Source organism: Poecilia formosa, unplaced genomic scaffold (assembly GCF_000485575.1).
Source record: "Poecilia formosa unplaced genomic scaffold, Poecilia_formosa-5.1.2 Scaffold67, whole genome shotgun sequence".
NCBI lineage: Eukaryota > Metazoa > Chordata > Actinopteri > Cyprinodontiformes > Poeciliidae > Poecilia > Poecilia formosa.
This window is the reverse complement of record NW_006800006.1, coordinates 1,799,199-1,822,573: the sequence shown is the minus strand read 5'-3', so window position 1 is coordinate 1,822,573 and position 23,375 is coordinate 1,799,199. Positions and strand designations below refer to the sequence as shown.

Genomic DNA, 23,375 nt, shown 5'->3' with positions numbered 1-23,375 from the left:
CTTTAAAAGCATCCCAAGGGACTCTGTCGTTCTGCAGTGCCGCCAGGGTCAAGCTTTGTCGAAATGCAAAACACATATGTGGACAGGAGAACCATGCCTGGTTGATTGGTTGCCTCCTACGCACTGTTGTAAAATACCAAGGGGAATACATTCTAAAAGTGATAATGAAATGACTTCCAGATTTAGTCACAAAACTCTGATGTAAATTGTACTAGAAATAAAACTTGGACTCACAAATAAAAGCCTTAGTACACATTGGTGTGATAGAGGCCTTTCTGGGCCAGAAAAGAGATCATTCCTGACTGTTCCCTGAAAGACATTAACACTTAATCTGGCTTCTTCGAATGCAAGGACATTCGATGCTTGACATTTCCAAATGTTTCACCTTCCACAATGTTTTTGCTGCTAACTTTAATCAAATGGGAAATATGCCTTTTCAGTCCCCTGAGGATATTTTTCTTTTCTGATTTCATAGCTTTCCTACTACATAAAATCCAAGCATCTGTCAGCAATTTTAATGGAATTAAAGTAGCTGTCTGCTGGAATATTTGAACAACGTCCCCCTTGCTAACCATTCCGCATTCCTGCCCTGTTCAATAGTCAGTCACATCTGCCGCTAATGTGGAATGCGGCAGCAAAAATATACTTCTTAAAGAAGAGATTAAATGCTATTTTTCTTCTAGCATGGTCTATATTTGGAATCCTGTTGCTCCTCTGTACTGGATGTAAAGTATTTCTGCGGTTCCTTCTGTGGTCCTCCGCGGCCCCTCGGGTTCATACCCCTCTCAGGCAGCTTAGGCCTGATTGGGAGGCCCATTTGTTTTTACTCTGTTTCAGCCATGGTACAAAAACAGTCGCGTAGTCAGGGTGATGGCTTCTCTGGCTCTGCATCGGCAGGCGGTCATGAAGTCTTAAACAGAACGCCGTGACTCACGCCATTCATCACAATAAGTGGGGATCATACAGCCAGAACACATACAGTTAATAGTCTTACTGTGGACTGCTTGTGGGTTTCTCACGTCAGTGAGCAAGTGCTGACTCCACAGTGTTTTGAGGTCGAAGTTCTTGACAGAGGAGATCCCTTTGATCGTGTGGAGGGTTTCAAGCTTGGAGTCTAGAATAAACAGCCATGCCGATCCAACCACATTAACAACGAGAACCATCTGACTTGTTCGGTCATTAGCGGATGTGTTTCCGCACAAAACGTTTGTTAATGAGCAAGCAAAGGAGCACGCTCACGGCAGGGCTCTAATTTGAGCCTCGTTGACTTAACTTATCCTGTCAAAATCCATAAATCCATAAAAAAAACCTTAAGAAAATATGAAAAAGTTGAACGTACAATTATGTTCACCCCCCTCAATGATCAGATATCCCTAAATAATACCTAGTGGAACCAAATACCTAGTTAGTGACAGACTGAGAGATTTGTTTTTCAATCTCTGACATTGTCTTAAACTGGTTCACTTCTTACCTAGAAGATCTTTTTCTGTTCTTATGAACCAGGTTTACTCACATAGTGCACCACTGTCTTGTGGGGTACCTCAAGGTTCAGTGTTGGGCCCTATCCTATTTTTATAGCATTTACATCCTTGGGGGTATAGCCTAAAACGCTATGTTGATGACATACAATTGTATTAATCTTTTCAACCATTCAGCTGTCTGTCCGACATCACAATGTAGTTAAATGCAAACAAAACAGAAACTATTTTTATTTCCCCCCTGATGAAAAAAAGTCTTTAAATCAGGAACTATCGCATCTTTAGCTCGTATTCTGAAAACTGGTCTCACAAATCTGGGTGTCATCATTGATAGTACCTTATTATTTGACAGTCACTGTAAAATGCTTGCTGGAAGTGTTTTTATCATTTACAAAGCATCTCCTAGTTGAGATCACGTGTGTCACAGACTGAGGAAGAAATGGTTAGTCATGATCTCATTTCGCTCCTCTTAGACTTCAGTAATAGTTTAAACGGGCTATAAAGCAATATACCAAGCTAGAAAAATCTCACAGAGAAGCAAGTAGTTTGACACAATTATAAACCTACCAAGACTTAGTAGGTTTCTCCAACACATATGTTTACAGATCAGACAAGCAGAGAAATAATCAGAGAAATAGCAAAGAAGTTCCTAGTAACTCCTGAGGAGCTGCAGAGATCAACAACTTAGGTGGGAGAATCTGTCAACAGATGTGGACAGCGGTCGCGTTGAAAGCCACAGGATGCCACAAGCCACTCCATGGGACACAGCAAAACCATGGACAAAACTCATCTGGACCAAAATTTAAACTTTTCTTCAGTAGAAATAAAGGAGGCTGGTCAGGGTCGACAGGAAGAAGACTTGAGACTGGGGGTGGAGGTCCACCGTCCGGCCACGGCTACATTAGGGTGGATCAAAGCATATTTGTTTGTTAGAGTGGACCGATGATGCATCTGTGGTGAGACTTAAAAAGGTTCTTTCCATATGCTTTCCATCCAATCTAACCGAGCTTGAGCTTTTTCGGAAAGAACAACGGGCAAAAATGTCAAAGCTGGTAGAGAGTGACACATACAGTACCTCAAAAGACCTGCGGTTGCAGTTGCAGTGATAGTTGGTTCTGTGTTGTATTGGCTAGATCTGATTGTGTGACTTTTATTTGTACGACGTGGTGAAAACCTCCCCCTGGTGAACTACTTTGTGCAGCTCTGTGAGGTAAAGTGACAAAACAAACCTTCAAAGGATGTGAATACTTTGCCTTAAACTCTTATTCACAGATAAATAACTGGCGCTCCATCATATTAAGTACTGGGAGTGAGAACTGAACCTCTCGGCTCTAAAGTGAGCCTTTTCCAGAACCCTCCACATAATCTTTTTTTATGTCCTTTTTTTGTACAGGTTTCTGGTAATATCTTAACTCTAAGGGAGGACTCACTCCCACAGATTTTTTTTTCCCACCATTCCATCAGGGTAGACATTTTTAAAGAAAACATCTTCCACATCCTGCCTGTTGATTTTGCCGTTAGACTCTCCACTGCACATCGGAGGGTTAATGAGTTGCTCTCACGGACAACAGCAGATCTTTTTCTGGCAGAGAACCGTCCCAACATCTTCCGACCCCTGCGGTAAACTCTGTAGACTGGAAGCTCCTCTCGGCGACAAGGAGGGCTTTCAGCTCAGAAACCTGCAGCGTTTCTCGGAGGACCACACCGCAGCGGCGGTCGGCCATCCTCCGTCTGTCGGCCAGCGATCGGAGGTGGTGAGTGTGGTCCTTTCAGGGGAGCCAAGGATGTCACCTCCACTGTTCCAGGGTCTGGGCTGTGCAGGGGCTTGGTTTTCGCGGGCTACCCGTGCATTTCCATGCCGTTTAAAATCCAAAGGCTCGGCCTGTGTGCTGGGCGAAGTTAGTGGAAAAATGGACCGACAGCTCCAGAAGTTATGGAGCAAGCCACACAGCGGCCCCATCGCTGACGGAGCACCAAAGTAGACCCATTCCTAATTACAAGGAGAGATTTAAAGGTAGTGTATGTAACTTTTATATAAAAACATATATATATTTTTCAAGTTTTTTGTCAAATTTGCTAAAACTATCGCTATGTTGTGACTGTAATATGAGACAGATAATCTGTGGAAGAAAATTGAGCTCCTCTGACTTCTCCACATAGTTCCATCGTTAACAACCAATCAGAGCCAGGGGGAAGGGTCCTCGCACTGTCAATCACCTTCGTGTATGCTCACAACCTCCACCTTGCTCTCTGCTATGCTACAGCTAGTGGTGCTACTTAGCATGGCTACGATGATGGCGGATAAATGCTTTTCCTGGAACTACGGCCATTAGCAGTAGTAGCACTCGAAGAAGGTGGAGGAGCTTGGTCTTTTCACAGATTGTCTGTGTCAAAACTGCAGTACGTAAAGTTTTGGAAAAAGTTACGTACTGCAGCTTTAAAGATCAGGTTGCTTAGGTCTGCATCTAGCAAGTCACATCTTCTTGTGCCTACAGATTATCTAGAATGCCAGAGAGCAGAAGATATTTTCCTATCTTTTTTGGAGTATGCTAACACCTTATGAAACCAGTTCATATGCTTTCATCGCTATTATATCCAAATTATTCAAAAACCTGATATTTACAGAGTTGAAACTTTAAGTTCTCTCTGAGGAAATGGATGTTAACTTCTAGTGTTGATCTTGAAGTTATTCACAACCATGACTTTGTGTTTGTTGAAGCACTTCTGGCAGCAGTGACAGCCACTAGTCGTACTAGATGTAACTCTACAAGCTTGGCACACACAGGGGATAGTGGATGGCCAGTGTTGGTAGACAGCTACTTGTTGGTTTTTATAAAAATGTTCATTTGGATTCAAGACCTCTTGTCTCTTTGCTGATTATGTATTTTGGTCTGGCAGGCAGATCTAGGTCAAAAGCTTGTGGCTCTAAGCATCTACCGTTTCCAAATGACTGAGACCAAAAGGCTTCTGGGGTCGGTCTCTGCTGCCAAAAGTGGGATACCATTTCTCAAATGTGTGGTTTGACAATCTAGTCTTGATGCACTGTAGACAATTCATTTGATTTTATTGCTTAGCTTCAACTCTGAGGTGTGCTGTTGACCATGAGACCCTATAGGACTCAGAATCCATTCCAAATCACGTTCAGTCGGCTGAATTCACCACAGGTAGACTCCTTTCAAACTGGAGGAACGGCTTAAGACATTCTTGGAGGAAAATTTGACCTCACTCTAATTCTTGGCCAGAGTTGTTAGTAAGCACACATGGACTGCTTAAGATACTGCTATGTTGGCATACAGCCAACATAGCAGTATCTAATTTGTTCTTCCTTTGGACAAATTATTTACGAGATGCTACAAAGAGGAACCTTGTTGATGGAAAAGACTATTCACCAGTCTTCTGCTGTCTATTATTGTATTTTCTGAAGTCTTCTTTCCTGCACCCTCTCCTTCAAAAGGTTCTTCCCCAAGAGTATTTGACTCACTTTGTGTGCAGATTGACTCATACCCACCTGGACCCAATTTTGATCCAGCTCTAGGGCTGAGAGGCAGCACAAACCTGTACCTCACTGTTCAGTAGGATATCATTCCAGCTGGATATTTCACCACTTTTCTCATTAAAAACATTTGGTTTCTGGGATGTATGGTTTTTGAAAAAAAATAAAAAAATCTATATAAATATATAGTTTACAATTTTCAGTAGGGTTTAGGTCAGACCCAATCAAGTTACTTAATGTTGATTTTTGAAGGAGGAGATTCTTTCCTTACTAACGCCCTTTTTGTTACTAACTCCCTTTTTGTCCATGGTAATGTAATATTTCTGTGAGACTGTGAGAGTAGTTCTTCCAGTGGCTTCTAGTCTGTATTTGGATGGAAACTTGGTGCTGCTTTGGTTGTTCTTGAAAATCCTAACCAATTTCCTTGAGAGTGACATTTTGGGTTGGCTGGTTGAGACGTGGACTTAACTCCCAACTGGATAACATTGAGCACTTTTGGTGAACGTGAACTTACATTCGGCTTCCTGAATGGCTTTCCCAAAGCTTGCAGACATATAACAAAAATGTATACGCACATTTAAAATGAGATGTAGTATTGCATCATTTTACATTTATGTTCAATAAATTGCAGTCTACGTTCCAATGAGACTTGGAATGACTTTTACATCCTACAGCAGGCTCCTTGAACTAGCCTTAGTCAACGCCCCTGACTTGCTTAGATAAGTAGCCGTGGCTACCTAGCTTAGATACATGTCAGAACTAGATAGCCACAGCTAATTGCTACTTAAAAAGTAGCTGTGGTAGCTGTGGCTACTTAGCCATAGCTACTTAGCTAATGTATTGTAACTGCAAACCCCTTGGGTTTTGCAGAAACAATACAGTAGGGTTTAGGCCGAACTGTCACACGCGAAGCCATTAGCTAACCATCCAGGATAGCTAAAGCCTAAGTAGTCATTAGCTAAGTGTAGCCAGTAGTGGCTACTTAACTACTAGTGGCTACTTGGCCAGCTCGTGGCGAAGTAGCCACTACACCCACTAACACAATTAACCTTGCATTAGTTTTTTTACTAAGCTAAGTAGCCACTATTTTACTCTTTTGCTTGGAGATGAGTTCTGACAGTTGTTTATGCTTTTACATCCTGCAGCAGGCTAGTTGATATTTGGTTTGGATGAAGACCGAATAATAGTTTTTCTCGCCGCCATGAAGAGGAACACTATGTGTGTGTGCGAACTGAAAACATGTCATGTGCTGAGAGCAGAGGCCAACCAGGAGTGATTGTATTTCGTGTCTGCTTCTTGTATGAAGTTGTTTTTCAGAGGAGAGTGAGTCACCGCTCTCAGCTTTTATTGTGCTTCAGTTTTAGGAAAATGATGCAGCTTCTAATAGTGCTTGCGTTTTTCCATAAACATGCATGGGTGACCAAATGAATGTGACTAGAGTTCTTATAGAGTGTTTTGTTGCTTTGTTAAGAGGCTTACATCGCTGGGTGTGAGATCTCTTGTGGTCGGTGTTTAGGTCTATTTGCAGATCTGCTTGCCTTTAATGTGTTTTCTGCAGTTTTGCTGTTCAACATGGACTCGATGTTTTATCTTTTCCATCTGCTGACGTGATTTCCCCCCTGAAAGGCTTCCAACTGATCGCTGCATGGGGATCCATGGCTTAATCCATGCGAGATCTCTTCACCAAAAGATAAAGAGATCCTCCACTGAGTGGAAAGAATGTATTAAAAGGCAGGATTGAGTGGTGGCATGTAGGCTACTGTGAAGAAAAAAAACAAACATGGAAATTTGGACCGATTCCATTCCCATCCATCTCCCTCCCTCACATCTTCCTCCTCTCTCTTCCTCCCTCCATCCAGTCTGGGTTTTTTTGTTTTTTTTTGTTTTCCAGAAATGTGTTTCTCGTTGTCTGTCCCAGTGCTTAAAACTCTCAATTTGCCTGGTAGGCATATTTTTCCATCTCCAAAACCACGCAAAGCAAGACTTAATTCCACCATTTTTTCTCCTCCCCCCTCCAACCCCCCTCCCTCTCAACAATGCTTGCCTTTCCCAGAGTCATACTGAACTTTAATCAAAGTCCAAACGAGAAAAACACACAAGAACAATTTCCATATGAGCGCGCACACTTTGAGAATGATTGTCCTATTTACAGCAGGAGGAAACGGCTCCTGTTATTCTACAGGATCGTTTCCTGCTCTCAAAGGACTCCTGGCCCTCTTCACTGTTATGATAACTTAATTGTAAGCATAAATTATACGTTCTGGTCACCTGCACTCGGACAAAGTATTTTAGCATGCAGTAGAAAGGTTGTTTTAGGGGTAGGGGTTTCAATTAAAAACATTGTGCAATTAAAATGTGCTGCTTCAGGAAAAGTGTGTGTAGTTTGCCTGTGCCTGTTTCAACACAGTGTGTTTTCCAGCTCTTTGTACCTAAAGCTAAGTAAAAGCGGAAACTCTTGTTAGCACCAGATGTTTATCTTGGTGAGGTAGGTGAAGTTGCATTTGGATCATGTGACGTTAGTACCAGTAAAGCTATAGATTTGAATACTCTGAAATATTGTTTACCTTTTAACATGCAGGGCCTTGAAAGGTTATTTATACTCTTTCAACTTTTTCACATTTTGTCAAGCAACAACCACAAACTATATATTTTACATGGTTTCCATGTTTTTTTTTTTTAAACCAATAAATATGTAGCCATTCTTTTTTTTTTACAAAGAGCTCCAACTCAGTCCAATTAGATGGTGGTACAGTTGGTAGCATTAGCTGCGTTTCCATTACAATATTCCTCTGATGTTGGAGAACACAATTTCGCAACTGCGGCCTTTTCATGGAATAAGAAGAACGATTGAAATCACATGTGAATATTTCACGGGATAAGTCATTATGAAACATGCTGCACCATCATCCTCCAAAAACTTCCTGTTGTCTTCTTAGTACTTTCCGCCAGTAGTGACATCCGGTCGTTGATCACACGACGCAGTTTTGCGAAATACACTTATTTCGATACGGCTTAAAAACCACCTCATCCTAGCGCAAAAAACTTTTTAACGAAAAACTTGGGTCTTTTCAAAATTCTCATATGGATTTTCGTAACTACAATTTGCGCGATTTGCCTTGAGGCTGTTGCCTTGAAGATAGAAAGACTTGGGTTCAAATCCCAGTCTTGGGTTTTTCTGCACAGAGTTCTGTTTGTGTATCCCAGAATCCAACTGCTTCCTCCTATAGTCCAGAAATATGACTGTTGGGCCAATTCCCTGTAACTTATTAAATAAATTGGCATCTTGTCTTAGGTGTACCAAGCCTCTCGCCCAATGACCCAATGGAGGACGTGTTTTAAAGTAAATTTTTCGTGTTTTCCTAATTGGTCTGGACTTTGGGACATTCTAACGCATTCCATTGTAGCTCTGGCTACCAAATTAGTGATGTTCTACCAGAAGATGGACGATACATCAATAAAATTTGCATTGGTTTGCCACGGGTCAAAAACTATTCCACATCTGAATTTTATGTATAGATGTCAGAGTAAAAGGCGGCTCAAAACAAATGGTTGCTACATTTTTCAGTTTTTAATTTGTGAATAATACGAAAACCATGTATTCTTTTCCTACGATACAACTATTAGATGCACTACTTTGGTTTATTAAAACAAACATGTCGAAGTTTGTGGTTGTGGCATCACACAAAATGCTTAAAAGTTCAAGAACTCCTAACTTTTTGCTACTTTACAAAGTTATGTGTGATACAGATTCGTGTCTCCTAAATCCCCATATGTGCAGAGTTTTGCGTCTGTTCCCGCAAACCGATGCTCGGCCTCTTTTCCGTCAGCTGAGTTTGTCCATCCGCGATCGACCTCTCACTGCAGATGTACTGTATAGCGCAGCAACTTAAAGAGTGAGTCTTGAATGTGACGACCCAGCACCCTCAGTCTATGGGCCGGATCAGCATGCGGACAGACTTCATGGAGTAGAAACCTCCGCCGTAGTCAGCCCAGAAGATGCCGTCCTGGAATTTGCTGCGGTACACTCCTCCGGTGTACCAGACACCGTTGAGGTTGGCTTGGCCACAGGCGTTGTACCACCAGCCTCCTTTATGGAAATGGGCACAGTTACCTGTTGTGGGTTAAAGGGAAACAGGAGGAAGAAAAAGTTCATGGGCAAGTGGTTTTTGTTGATAGAATGTTTCACAGAAAGTCAACAGAAAAACTAAGTTTCTTTTAAAGAAGAAATTTGCCTTGATGAGATGTCAAAACCCAAGCGTTGCACTCCTTCACTAATTCAACCTCTATTTGTGGAGCTTATGGGAATCACAGTGTTGACTGAGGTCAAGCATGACTGAGTCCCAAAGAGTCAAATACAATTTGGAAAAAAGCCATAAAGAGCTTATTTACTTTACACCGACAGCAAATAATCTCCTTGTCACGTCGAGCGCTTTGGCATGCATTCAGGGCTGAATGAAAACTCGCCAAAGGGTCATGGATCTGAGTGAGAGCTCATTGTTTGTTTTCTAAAGGAAGTGAAGGCTTCGCTGATGGCTTCCTGGGATTCCAGGCGAGCGGGGGCCCCGAACCACTACGTTCAGGGTATGTGTAGAAAAACAGGAGCAGAACTTCAATGTTTCTCCACTGTTTTCCACAATAAACAATGCTACCCTCCATGTTAGGGTGCTGAAATATAAATTACAACCGAGTACAGTCATTTACAAAGCGTTTGTGATCAGTACGATTACAAGTTGATTTGATTTATTTTTTTGATGTGAATAGTTTTCTAGAATTTGTGCTTTGTGGACTTTTTGGAGTGTTTTTGTTCATTTTCAGTATATATTTTAAATGCTTCCAGCAATGACCTGCCTGCGGATGATAAGTTTAATGAAGCTGATCCGAATGTGATGGAGATATCTGGTTTCATAAATATTGATCGCTGAGATCAAAGTAAGAATGCGTTGTCGAGGATGTCCTCCTCTGTTGAGAATTATTTGAATTATTTGTGTGTAGAGTTTGTAAAAGGTACGTTAAGCGTAATTTACAAGAATCAGTAGTAATAGCTCAAATTTGTTTATAAAGCAAAACTTGTGGGTAGGCAAAATAAAACTTCTTAGCACAGAAAAAAAAACACCCATGGAGTCCTTTTTATCAGTTTCCATTTTTCTGACTTTGTATGCTTGATGAGTCATAAAATTCTGGTTTATAATCCAGACTTCAAAATCAAACTAATGAAAACAAAGACTTCACCAAGCTTGCAAAATATGTTTTCATCCCAACATGTTTCAACTTAAGTCGTTAAAAGTCTTAGGAATTCAAAAACATGCCATGGCTGTCTTGGGAGGACCTAAAAAAAACTTTAAAAAAAAAAACTAGTGTTTTGGTCATTTATGTAGAAAATTCATAGGTTCTATCATTTCAGTTTTTTTAGGCAGTTAGAATTATTTAAGTTAGTTTGGAACCAATATCTGTAATAAATGTCTGTATTTGGAATTGATTACTTTGATCACTTTTAGACCCTCCCACTAATTTAAGAGAAGAGCATTAAAAACTGCTTGCCGACAATGACTACCATTGGTTTTAGCTGTCCAGTTGGCAGCATAACATGCTAAATCTTAAAGTTTCACTTCATATGGAGAAGAAAAAAGGATGTAGTGCTTTGCTACTAATTAGGTGTATCATTTTACAGGTCAGTGAAAAGTTTTAAAAAGGGAGGGAGAGCTATGCTAGCTTGACTTTAACAACCTGCAGCACATCATGTAGATGTGCTGCAGAATTTGGTGTGTTTTGGTTCAGTTAAAAATAGTAAAGCAAGCCACACACCAGCTCTCTGACAGATCATCAGCAGAGCAGCTGTTTAAATTAGCTAATCAACCGCCGCTGTGTTCAGACGATAACTTATTAATAATCGCAAAATAAAACATCAGGCCTGAAAACATAAAACTGTAACGGACTGAATGTCCTGCTCTTTGTGTTTGAAATGCTTACATGTTTTTTGGTGTTGAATTCTCATACGCTCGTGGAGCGGTTGTCAGTCAGTTGCTATGCCAGTGAATCTGTGTGTAGCGTAGCTACAGACACGGAAAGCGAGTAAAAAGAAGCCCAAGTGGTTTTGAGTTGTTCTTCAACAGTTTTCCTGCCTTATTTCTCCTTTTTCTGTGACGCAGCGCACAAAATTAATAACACCCACATCTTCATTTAGTTAACAGAGCTGTTCTACAGCGCAGCTACGGAGGGCAAGTCAAAGAATCGTCTTTGACGAGATGTAAACAGTAAAATGCAACGCTTCTCTAAAGAAGACATCCCAGTATGACAGACCTGAGAAGGCGTCCTTGTCTCGATCCAGAGTGGTGAACTGTTTGCCGTTGTGGCTGCTGAGGGAGTCCCCTGCGTTGCCCTGGTAGGTGCCCAGCCGCAGGCGGTAGCCCTCGCTCTCGGGCTCCAGGTGGAAGCTGTTGTACTGCGCATACACCTTCTTGTCCATCCAGTCCTCCATCTCCACCATGAGCTTGTAGTCGCCCTGCCTCCCCAGCTTGTAGATAGCCTCCAGGCCGAGCCAGTACTCCCCGTCTATGTTGCCAAAGCCGCTCTAGATCAAAGGAAGATTACAGGGAAGGTTACAATGAGATCACAGGAAATAACGCGTGTTGTGTATTCCTCCGGGTCCCCAAGGAGTTTGGAAACGCGGTGATTATCTGGGAACATAAAACCTCTTGTGGAAGAGTTTGTGGGGTTGAAAAACAAATTAGAAATTTCAATTCGACGGTGTTTTGGTTGTGCTTCTGTAATTCAGGAGAACTTCAAAGAGCAAAAAAACACATGGTGACAAATGATTACCACCTTAACCTATGAAATTTAGAAGAAAGCAATGCTGAAGAGTTTATGCGACAAAATAAGCATCTGTATCAGAATTCTGATACTGGGTCATGAAGCCAAGCGGTCTTGAACGTAGGTTATAAAACATACCCCAAGCTTTTAGGAACGTCGAACTACTAAATCCATTATCCAGATTACGTGTCAGAAAGGCCCAGTCAAAGCCCAGACCCAAATTCAATTGAGAATCTGGGACAAAACTTAAAATTGTTATTTATAAATGGACTATTTTTAATTTAACTGAGCTTGAACTGTTTTGTAAAGAATGGGTACACTGCAAAAACACGAAATCTTAAGGTATTTTTTGAAAAGTTTTTAGTGTAAATATCTTAGTACACTGAAAAATAGACAAAACCAACTTTACCAGTAACTTCTCATCAAGATATATGATCTGATTTTAAGTAAATAATTCCTTAAGATTAATAAAAAATAACAAGTTCCACTGTCAGATTATTTCATGTACAACACGGGACAAACGTCTTGTTAAAAGTGAAATAATCTGCCTTTGAAGTTGGTATTTTTCCATTAAGGAATTATTGACTCAAAGCAACTTCCAATAGCTTGCTTATTTCAGGTGTACCAAGATATTTGCACTAGAAACAAGACCAAAAATACTTGGTAAGATTTTGTGTTTCTGCAGTGCAAAGCATTAATTGTGGAGAAATGGAAATCGACTAGAGACATCAGTTTTATTTATTTATTTATAAAATTGATCCTTCAACTTCATAATCATCCATAACTTTATATAGATAGGTTTATCTCTTTTTTATGTCCATCACGTTCAATTTCCATTAAATCTTGTTAACCTTTATGGTCGTAATGTGGCAAAAATGTGAGAAAGTTCAAAAACACCAACGCCCTGAACCAGTCTCAAAAACACTCCACTTGGAAAAAAAAGTTGAGGTTTATGAATGTGGACGAATTGTGAGCCAGCAGATGATGAATGAAATAGGATTTCAGCCTGGTTCAGTGTGTGTGCGTGTGTGTGTGTGAGATGGTTACGGTTTTGGTCTTGTGGTAGAGTGCAGAGACAATTCAGTGTTGAGGAGAGCAATTTAGCTGCCAGTTACCAGCACATGATGCTGGCCAGACTGAGTGGAACGCTGGATTGTTGCAGCTGTCAGCAGCGGTGTTCTCATTCTCACAGAGCCTCTATATGCTCACTGCTGGGCCACGCAGTGGGAAGGCTCTATAGCAGAAGTGGTTTTGGAAAGATGTGGAACATACCTTTCTCATTGGGACGGCTACAGTTTCATGATGGGAATCTCAAAACATTGTGTTTTATTGTAACAGAAGGACTTTAGACCTGAAGGTAATTATCTCAAAGACCCCACGGCTCCCTTGGAAAGGTCAAATAACAGCATCGCTGTTACTTTTGAAAGAGTTGGGAGGAAGTGCCGCTGTCATCACCTTGTAGCTATCCCAGTTCCTGAAGAAGTTCACTGATCCATCTCTCCGGCGCTGGATAACCGTCCAACCTCCGTTGTCTATATCCTGTTCACACCAGGCTTGCACCGGCCTCTCCGCCTCATCTGGTTTGATCAGATACATCCCGCTGGTGCTGTGGCCGGCCTCCTGCGCCTCCTGGCAGTCTCTGAACGGGCCTGAAGGAAAATGATGATAAGAGAGAGGGGGAGGAGGCGGTGAAGGACAGGATCCAGCTGGAAAATGGAAAACGAGACTAACAATCTGACAGTGAACCGAAGAATCATTGGTCTTGTCCAGTAACTTTGTAAATGTTTACATAAAGTCAAAGAGAAAGACGAAGAGTTTGAAACCTACTTTAAAAAATTGTGCATCTAAGGGAATATAGGCTTACTAGCCTGCTTTAGCCAGTAAGCCTAGCTACAGCAGCTATAATGAATTGTACAGATTTAGCCTAGCTTACTAGCCTAGCTATTTTAGCTACAGCTAGCTGTATAGAACTATGAGGTTCTATGACACAGAACCTCAGCTTTAGCTACTAAGCCTAGCTAAAACAGGCTAACGTAAAACAGAATCAAAGCAGCTGTTTCCTTCATTCTATTACATTTTAAAACATTAAGTAATTTATAGTGAGGCTTTAACAAACATTTTCTATGCCAGAGAGAAAAAATTCATCTTAAAAAGTGAAATATTTGACAGTTTATTGTTAGCCTCATAACAATTCCCCTACTAGCTTAACTTGGCTAAATTGTAGCACCACTTTAGTGTGATTTTTTTTTTATGTCTCTCTTGTAACTTGAAGTATTTTATTTCAAACTCTGTGTCTGACATATACAAGTTTGTGAATAAACTCTACTTGAGTGAGTATCAGGTTTTTCTCTCACATTGCCCAAGTAAAGCTCACTCCAAATAAAGGAAAGTGTTAGCATGCTAGCAAAACATTATCTTACGATGCCGTTTGGCTTTGATGATCCTGAATGCATTGAATATTTACATAGACAATCTAAAAATACCCATAACTGTTCTTTTCTCATAGGTCAAATGTTTATTTCCCTCCAAATGTACCAATGTGTTTGATGGACAAACATACAATTTAGTTCTAAATGTAACAGACATGTTGTCCATATGAATGGCAGTAAGGCCTTTTGATTACAATGGTCAAAGGAGACCTAGTACTTCAAGATATCCCAGAAAGGCCTCCAGTGTTGGTGAGCGAAACAAAAAAAGTACACTTTGACAACATTGCTAGACAACTCTAAGCATTACACATTTTACAGTTTTTCTTCTTCTTCTTTAGCATCAATAACATTTCACTTTTTTAATACTCACCCCCTCAAACCTCAACCTTACCCAAAAATCCATGGAAAATCTGGCACCTCTGAAATGAAGTGTATGAACACATGTGAAATGAGCTATTGTGGATTGTACTGTAAAGTTGTTTGAGTTTTCAGCAAGAACACTCAAAGCAGTCTATTTACCATTTATATGTGGCTGCTGCAGATCTACAAAGTTATACTTGTTTATGATTTCCTCTAAGGACAGACCAATTAAGTCTCACTAATGAGATATGACTTTTTTCCCCCGCTATGACGACAAACGGCTACAAATAGATTTATACAGCTGTGTGTTGCGAGTTTGTTCGAGGGGTAAGCGACTCCTATGTAATTATTTATTTAAACTACTGTTAAGCTTTACGGCCTCTTGCTTATGCTGAACATGCCTCTGTTTTTGTGGTAACCACCCGAGACTCTCATCATGCCCGCCTGGCTTTTGTCTGAGACTCACGCAATGGAACAGTCTCGCAAACGGATCATTTGCCAACATAGCTGTCCTGAAATCCTTCACACTTTATTATTCTTGGGAAAAGCCAATGTGAGCATGTCAAAAACTTTCTGTCAATGAGCAAAATCCAGCTGGTCGAGCCCGTCTTTCCCTTGGTAAAGGTTTCCTTAGTCAACTCGGATTGTACAACATTTGTGTTTCCATTCTGGTCTGTGTGTTTTCTGTTGAGCATGAAGCAGAGTTCCAGCTGATTTTGCACATTTTTAACCTTTTGAAATGAGGCCGCCGGTCCATCTACAGCTGCAGCTGTAGATGGACAACATCAACTTGTTATGATGTTGTTATAACAACATCATAACAAGCATTATGTTGTTATTGTTGGCTTTTCAAAGTAATGACTATTGTACATTTCACCATGACAGGACTGTCTTGGATCTACAATGGCTATTGAAGATAGAAAAGGAAAAACAAGGCGTAAATTTTCACCAAAAAATTCTGGAATTTTCTTGAAAAAAAGTAAATTACTGAGCTCCAAAAATCAATATTTGCTAGAGAAAACATGGAAATTTATGAGTTTCAAAAGTCACATCTTTTTTAAAACTCAAAGAATTTCAAAAAAGTGAAAAATGATTGACTCATGAAACTCAGAAATTGCCTTGGTTTTTCTAGAAATTACTGAGATTAACCTCAAAATTTCAGATTTTTTTTCTAGCAAATTTTTAACTTTTCAAACTAAAAAAATTTCATGTTTGTTTCTAGAAAATGTTTGAAATGAATCTCAAACTTTCCTAATGTTTTTTCTAGCAAAATATTGACTTTTCAATCTCTGAAATTTTCTAGAGCATTTCCAAGATTAATCTCCAATTTTCTGAGTTTTTGGTGGAAATGTACTCTTCCTTTTTTTTCTGTCTTTCTACAATGGCCCCACTACATTGTCATATGGATCTGACATTGCAACAGAATCTAGGAATGAAAAAGAAGGAACGGACAATCGCCCACTCACCCTCTGTGCTGAAGTTTCTCTCAGACTTCGGGACCTCGGGCGTACTGCTCGTGGGGGTTGACCCGGAGCGAGAATCCCTATCCGGGCCAAACCCTCTGGTGTTTCGACTCTGGATTTCATTGGTGAACCGTGGCACACTGACCGGAATGTTCTCAGGTACCACCTGCACTAGCGGGGGTCCTATAGGTGGCTGTTCGTGGCGCCGACTGTGCATCTGCATGCAGTGCTCCTCTAACGTTCCGATCAGCACCGACTGATTGTTCACGATTGCAGACAGCGCCGCGTATTTGGCCTCCAGCTCCTTGTACCTGGACGTCAACCGCAGTGACTCAGAGGTGGCGTTAAGGATGCGCGTCTCCAGCTGAGCCAGCTCCAGTGAGTTATCCCTCTTCCTTATGATCTCATGCAGCAGCTGCATGTAAAGCTGAGTCACTCTGGAGTTCATGTTTCTGCTCTCCTTCCTCAGCAGCTTCATCTCATTCACCAGGTTACCGTCCACATCCACCACGAGCTTCAGAGTCTCCATCTCTCGACGCTGTTTGGACAGAAGGTCGCGCACCGCCGCGACATCCAGGCGTGTCACTCGGTCTTTGTCGGTGGAGTAGCCCCGGGTGGCGCAGATAGGGCCCGTAATCTTTTGCTCCGGGACCAAGAAGGTGTAGGAGCACTTCTTGTTTTCTTCGGCAGCCCCCGGAGCTCTTCGTATCCTCGACAGAATGGGGTTCCTCGCCAGGGCTTGACCGTTGTTCCAGAGAGACAAACCCAGCAGGAGGGAAAGGCTCCACACCTCAAGTCCCATGGTTGCTCCTCTTGCTATAGCCAAACAACCCAAAGATCTATAAAATCACCAAAAAAAGAAATCATGAAACAATAAAATCTGTGTTTTGTGCATTTCAGCAAACACCCCTACACCAACTTCAACTTTACAGCCTCTCGCTATCTTTCGCAAGACTCATTTCTACATGATACGTGAAAAAAGAATAGGATCCATGTATTTACCATCTTTGCTAAGTTAATCTTTGCTGTTTTGCAGGGGAGAGGTACCTATCTTCTTTAACAAATTTAGACACGTAAAAGATAAATGAGCCTTCATGCACTTGGAACAACTGACCTCATGCATTTTTGAGCCAGGAGAAAAAACAGAATGCTGAGACAAAAACGATACTCAAAAAGGGAGAGCATGCAAACTCCAAAGAATCGCTGCTGTTGAATCCTTTGCAGATCGTTGTCGAATCTGTAACCTGCTGAAGCAAAATAAAAGCACTTTGCTCCCAATGTTTTGACTTGCCTGTCACCTTAGTGCGAGCACACATGAATTTCCCCACTGAGGGACAATCAGGGTAATTTCTATTCTACTCTATAAATGTCAATCCATTGATCTATTTCCTGCGCTCCTTTTGGGTTGCATCAGGAAGCTTTCCAGCCTTAAGTAGCAAAGTAGTAAGCAAAGGGAAGAATTTTATTTCCAACTTCATTAAAACTACGTTCCTGCTGTAATTTGGTCTGTTACATAATAAAACTCAGAGAGAACCCCATTTAATTGATTTTTTTCCTCTCTTTCATTTTCCCTCCGTCTGATATCCTTTTTTGGTCTTGTTTTCCACCAGCCCTGAGTCTGGGATCATAGTGTGTTGCTCACTTCCCCAAGAGGGGCAAACTACAAAAGACCACTGCAAAAAAACAACAAACAAACAAACAACCTAGCAAATCAATTAGTAATTACCATTTAAAACCTTGGTTAATCTTCTCCAGTAATATTCCCATCCAATCTTCTTGGTACTATCTGTTCCATATTTGGTTTTTACGTTTTCTTTAGTAGAACTGGTTCTAAATTACATTCCTGCAATTGAAAGCTAATAGTGATATGTGTGACCATTTGAAATTTTTTTTAATATATATTAAATATTATTTCCAACATATGTTAGAGATCCTAGTTTATTATACACTGAGATAACTAAATCAAACTCATACATTTTGTTTTGTGTTTAGCTTTCAGTTCTCAGGAATATACTGGAAATAATGTAAACTGTTCTAAAATTGTAAACATCTGATTGGTTGGCCTGCTCAAAAACACAGCTGCAGATCAATCACCATTTTAGAGACAAAATATACATTTAAATTTTTTTTTAAAAGATTTAAATAATTAAACATGATTATTTTTGTTATTTACGGTAAATGTAAATCAATTACTTTGATATATGCATCTCCAAATGTATTCACATTTCTACTTTTTAAAATTGTTAATTGTGGCACTCGTGGAGTTCCGTACCTACACGTGGACACTTACAAGCCAGACCTATGTTTTTCTTCACCAACCGGCCTTCATGAACAAAAATATCCTTGACCATAATTCATTAGCTGGATGTTCCAGTTTTTTATCTTGTCAGGGGCCTTATTGATAAAAAAAATAGAGTGGAAGGAAACAAGCGATAGAAAAAAAAGTGCAAAAGTAACAGAGATTACAGCAATCCAAAAAGTCCAATTGAGAGAGTTTGGGCTGCAGCTGGAGGCACCACACACAGATGCATCCAGAACATGCGCCGTTACATTCCTGGAGTTAAGCCGCGTCTGAACTAAAGACAACATTAAAAGCCGCTTACCTGGGCTAAAGAGAAGGAATGGACTGTTGCTCAGTGGCTCAAAAATCCTCTTTTCAGGTGGAAGTAAATTTTGCATTACGTTTGGAAAAGCCCCAGAGTTTGGAGGAAGAGTGAAGACAGACAGAATCCAAGTTTCTTTCGGTCCAGTGGAAAATTTCCACAGCCAGTGATTTGTCATCCGCTGTTGTTGCTCCACTGTGTTTTATCAAGACTAATGTCAACTCAACCTTCTACCAGAGCACTTCATGCTTCCTGCTGCTGACAAGTTTCATGGAGATCCGGATTTCACTTTCCAACTGGACCTGGGACCGGACCAAACTTCCAAAGGTACCAAAGGCTGCTTGAGTGACCCTGGTGGTTAATCACTCGATTGTCCTGAACCCCAGAGAAAAACTTGGGGAGTATTGTCAACCTATGGGCTGTAAGCCATAATTATTAAAATGAGAAGAACATCTGAATCAGTTCGCTGAGTCTACTGAATCCGCATCTGTAAAATGTCACTTTTTGAACTATATTTCTTGAATAAATTAGCTTCTATAATATATGATTAGCTCATACTTCTGGGTACAATTTTGGTGATGTTTGTAAACTGCATCACTTTTTTTTTTATCAGCAATATATCTGAATAAAAGGATACTTTCATGTTCTGTAGCAAGTTTAAAGAGGCAGTATTATGTAAAATCAACTTTTTGAGCTTTACATCATGTTATAGTGTCGCTTTGATTCTTTCATTTATGTTTGAAAAAAAATCCTTTTGTCTCCCATGGCAACCATTCAGCTGGGCAAAACGCCTAGGTGGACCTAGCGCCGCCTTCGAGAAGTGCTTCCTCCTCGCAGAGGACACCCCCACCCCACTATTCCCCTACTCAGCTCCTTCAGACTAGCCAGCAGCAATTAGCAAACACCTGGTTATGACTTCCTGAAGTCATCACAACGGAAAGAGCAGAATACTTTAAAGAGACAGAAGCCCTATTTCAGTGGTTTCCAAACATTTTCTGCGCCCCCCCCCCTATGGATTACAAATGGCTGTCTGGTTGAAATGACGCGTGTGAGAGGGTTGGGGGGGGCATCGACTTTTTTGGGAGCAAAATGAATGTACGTAGCTGAAAATAGACACCAACATCGGTAGCCTACAAGGTACTTGTTAAGCTTAAGGTTCTGTATTGATATTAGCTAGTCATCTTTTAGCTAACATTACCTGCATCCAACAGCTTTACTCAACTCAGTCGGTTACTTTGGAGGGAAAAACTGTGAAAAGTTCTTTGCGTTTTGCTGGTTTGCTGCCGTGATTCTAACACAAACCTACGTAGCTCCGCACTGCAGCAGCAGGTCTCCTTCACAGGTGTAAACTCAGCGCGAGCGTTGTAGCACTCATGTTGCATTTAAAGGCGGCTTGGAAAAACAGGTTACAACATGGTAACAACGGATTAAACAGTTTTAACTGCTGATAAAAGTGACAGAGGACACAAATATGGGAAGTGTGGAAGCCTCTACTGTATCAAATTGACATAGGAATAACAGAGAGTTGGCCATTCTAAGGTAAAAACCCAGTGCATACAGTGTTCATGTTTTGTTTTTTATTCATCCAGACGCTCTTCCCGCGCCCCCTTTGACACTTTGGGAGTTTGGGAACCTCTGCCCTATTTCAAGACATTAAATGGCAAAGTTAAATTTCATTTAAGTCATATTTGATATATATGGCATATTCTATCAACTGCGGTTAACATAGTTACTTGATTGTGCTATCAAATGGCACTATGTGCCTGGAAAACAAATAATTCTGCCCCTTTAATGACTTTTCTCTCAAATGATCGGACATCATTAGACCACATTGCGTCTCTGTTGACGATTTGTTTGTTTCCTCTAACCCTTCTTTTCGCGAAAAGAGAGTTGCTTTGCGTAAATCAGAAGGAGCTTCTTCCACAGAATCGTAAACACGAGAGTTCTGTTTAATAATGAAGCGAGAGAGCACTGAAATAAAAAATAAAAAATCATTTTAGTGCCTTATAAAGGAAACTTTGAAAGATGTCCAGGTGGTCTCAGACTTTGAGTCCAGCAGACAGGAGATGCCTCCTGCTTCTGCAGCCCAGTTGTTCCCTGTGTTATCCTAATAACTCATACTTTCAATGCGTTCCCAATTGGCTCCTGTTTCACAAATGGCCCTGACCACTTCTGTATCAGGTGTCGCGTTGATGTCTGGTTTTAATATTTCTGTAGACCTCACCGCTCAGACCTTTCACACAATTCCCTCACAGCCCTCCACCCTACCTGCACTGGCTCATGCGAAGCAATACGGAAAGTATTCCTCTGGTGGTCTGGAAAAAGGATTTCACTTAATATTTAAAATAATCCATAGAGGACTGGGCCAACGTGTCAAGAGACAGATCTAAAATATCTCCTAATGAGCACAAGATGACGGGCCCTGATGGATTTACGAGGTGCAGAAATGTGTCGGCACAAGGAATAAATAATTTTGATTGGGCTAATTTTCATGCAGTGGTAACACAAGAAGAGGGACTTGGTGTGTTTGAGGAATAACAGCAGAAACAGAAATTCAGACGTTTTAAGTAATGTCTCAGTGAAGACTATATTTGTAAAGAAAGCTGATCTTTTCATCAAGTTGGTTTGGACAGAAACTGGAATAAAGAAGGGAAAGTGAGAGATTCTCCTGGCCAAAGATAAACCAAAGTCAGGCTAAACCAGAATGCAGCATGGTGGACATGCCAGTCCATCACAGGGAAACATAGAGACACCCCGGTCAGACAACGATGTACACCAGGGGTCCCAAAGTTGGCCCTCAAGGGCCGGCATCCTGCATGTTTTAGTTCTCTCCCTGGTGGTGGCAACAATCTTTTCAGCATGTCAATCTTCTCCTTAGGCCTTCAGAGGAGCCATCATTGGATCCAGGTTCGTTAAACCAGGGAGAGAACTGAAACATGCAGGATGCTGGCCCTCGAGGACCGACTTTGGGCACCACTGACATACGCAAACACTCATGAGGGTGTTTTCACACCTGACAATCCAGTACGCTCAGTTTGATTTATTACATTTTTAGCTGGTGCGGTTCGCCTTCACACTGTACTGTGTCAAATGATTCAAACCCTTTGAAAAAGCGGTTTAGCAGACATGAACACAACTTCCTTCTTGACAAAATGTAAACAAAAATGGAGTAGCGTCAGAGTTTAGCATTTGTAGGATTTATCATTTGTTTTTGGCAAAAGACCACAAGCCATTTCTCCCTTTAGTGCAAGATTTGTTTGTTTGTTTTGGTTGTATTTATACAGAATCCTCTGTGCTATAGTTCGCTTCTTGTTTGTGGACTATCCGCCACATATTTGTTCAAAATGCGCCAGAGATTCACTTCAGTCGAAAAGAAGCCTAGGTTTTTAGGGGGACCGGAGTTCACTTTCCAGAGTTCAGTTGCGCATTCACAAATGGACTTTCTAGACAAATGAACTAGAGTTTAAGTGAAGCAGACTAAACAGGGCTGGTGAGAACGCACCTTTAAGGGGACCAGTCAACCTAACAGTCATGTTTTTGGACTGTGGGAGAACGCCCAAGTACCCAGAGAATCCACACATGCACTGGGAGGACATGCAGACTCCCTGCAGTAACACCACCAGCTGAGACTTAAACCCTGGACTCACCACTCACTGCTCCAAATATGCCCAAGTATGAGCTAATTAATTGTGCTAAGGAGCCAATAAACAACCAAAGCAAAAAAAAAAAAAATCACTGTTTCAGTTGATCTAAGACAGTTTTACATCTGTGCTTCATCATAAACCGTTAAGACCTTTTAGTTGCCTCCCTACAGGTCACAGCTTGAATCCAGAACTTTTACTCCAGAGGAAATGATCCCATAATTATGTCCTATAAAGGACAGTACTTCAAACCATGCTTAAGTTTAACATTTTAAGATGAACCTGGGGCTGAGAGTAATTACTAGCAAACCAGCCATCATCCTCTGTCCTCGTGGCAAGAAGCCAAATGTAGAGATTTAAACAGTCTATATCCATCTAGGCTCTGCCTGGTTTCATTGGCGGAGCACTATCTCATGTGGGTCAGTGTGATCAAACTGGTCTTCCATGTGCAGCCCTAAGATATAAACCTAGATACAACTTTTATCTAGGTGTGTATAGAAACAACTTCCAAACAGAGCAAAGACTCATAGTAGCTTTCAACACGCTGTAAGGAAGCGAGGGTTTCTTGGTATTTGGGTATTGACATTGCAACACAAAGAGAACAGAACTCTCTTTACATACATTCAGTGGAAGATGGTTGTTTACAGTCCAGGTAATATCTGGTAAGCTTCACAGCGTTGAACTGGCAAACGTTAGCGACTGGATAAAGTTTAAAACTTCAGCAGAGTCCACACCTCCGGGAAGAAATCGTTTCTCAATAGCTGAGAGTACTGACCTATGCTGTTTGTACGAACCCAAAGCACAGGACAATGGGCTGGTTTTTAACCAGCCTCCTTTTGATCAGGCTAACTATTAGTAATACAAGCTAATGTCAATGTATTTCTTTACACTGCTTTCAAACACAGGTTGTAGCAACAGATTTACTAAAGGAGTTTGTAAAGTGGTGAGTTTGTTGAATATTTATTGGGAAATAAATTATGACAAGAGCAAATGAACTCGCAAAGCAGCCATATTGGATTTGAACTTGGGATTTGAGAGAATCCTCCAGATTTCCCAATTGATACTCTGATTTTTCAAGATCTGAGTAAATTTAATATATAT

The 23,375-nt window shown here is 40.9% G+C and overlaps 1 protein-coding gene across 1 annotated transcript in view; it reads right to left on the bottom strand.

The window, feature by feature from the left end:
• Nucleotides 1–7,016: 7,016 nt before the first annotated feature.
• The window catches only part of LOC103140031 (angiopoietin-related protein 1-like), a 20,713-nt gene continuing 4,354 nt past the window's right edge, over nt 7,017–23,375 (bottom strand). The window contains exons 2-5 of the mRNA XM_007554956.2: nt 16,034–16,869; nt 13,234–13,427; nt 11,269–11,539; nt 7,017–9,082 (exon numbers count right to left, since the gene is read on the bottom strand). Coding sequence (XP_007555018.1) covers nt 8,895–9,082; nt 11,269–11,539; nt 13,234–13,427; nt 16,034–16,832 — 1,452 coding nt within the window. The 5' untranslated portion in view covers nt 16,833–16,869 and the 3' untranslated portion in view covers nt 7,017–8,894. The remainder of the gene's footprint in view (nt 9,083–11,268; nt 11,540–13,233; nt 13,428–16,033; nt 16,870–23,375) is intronic.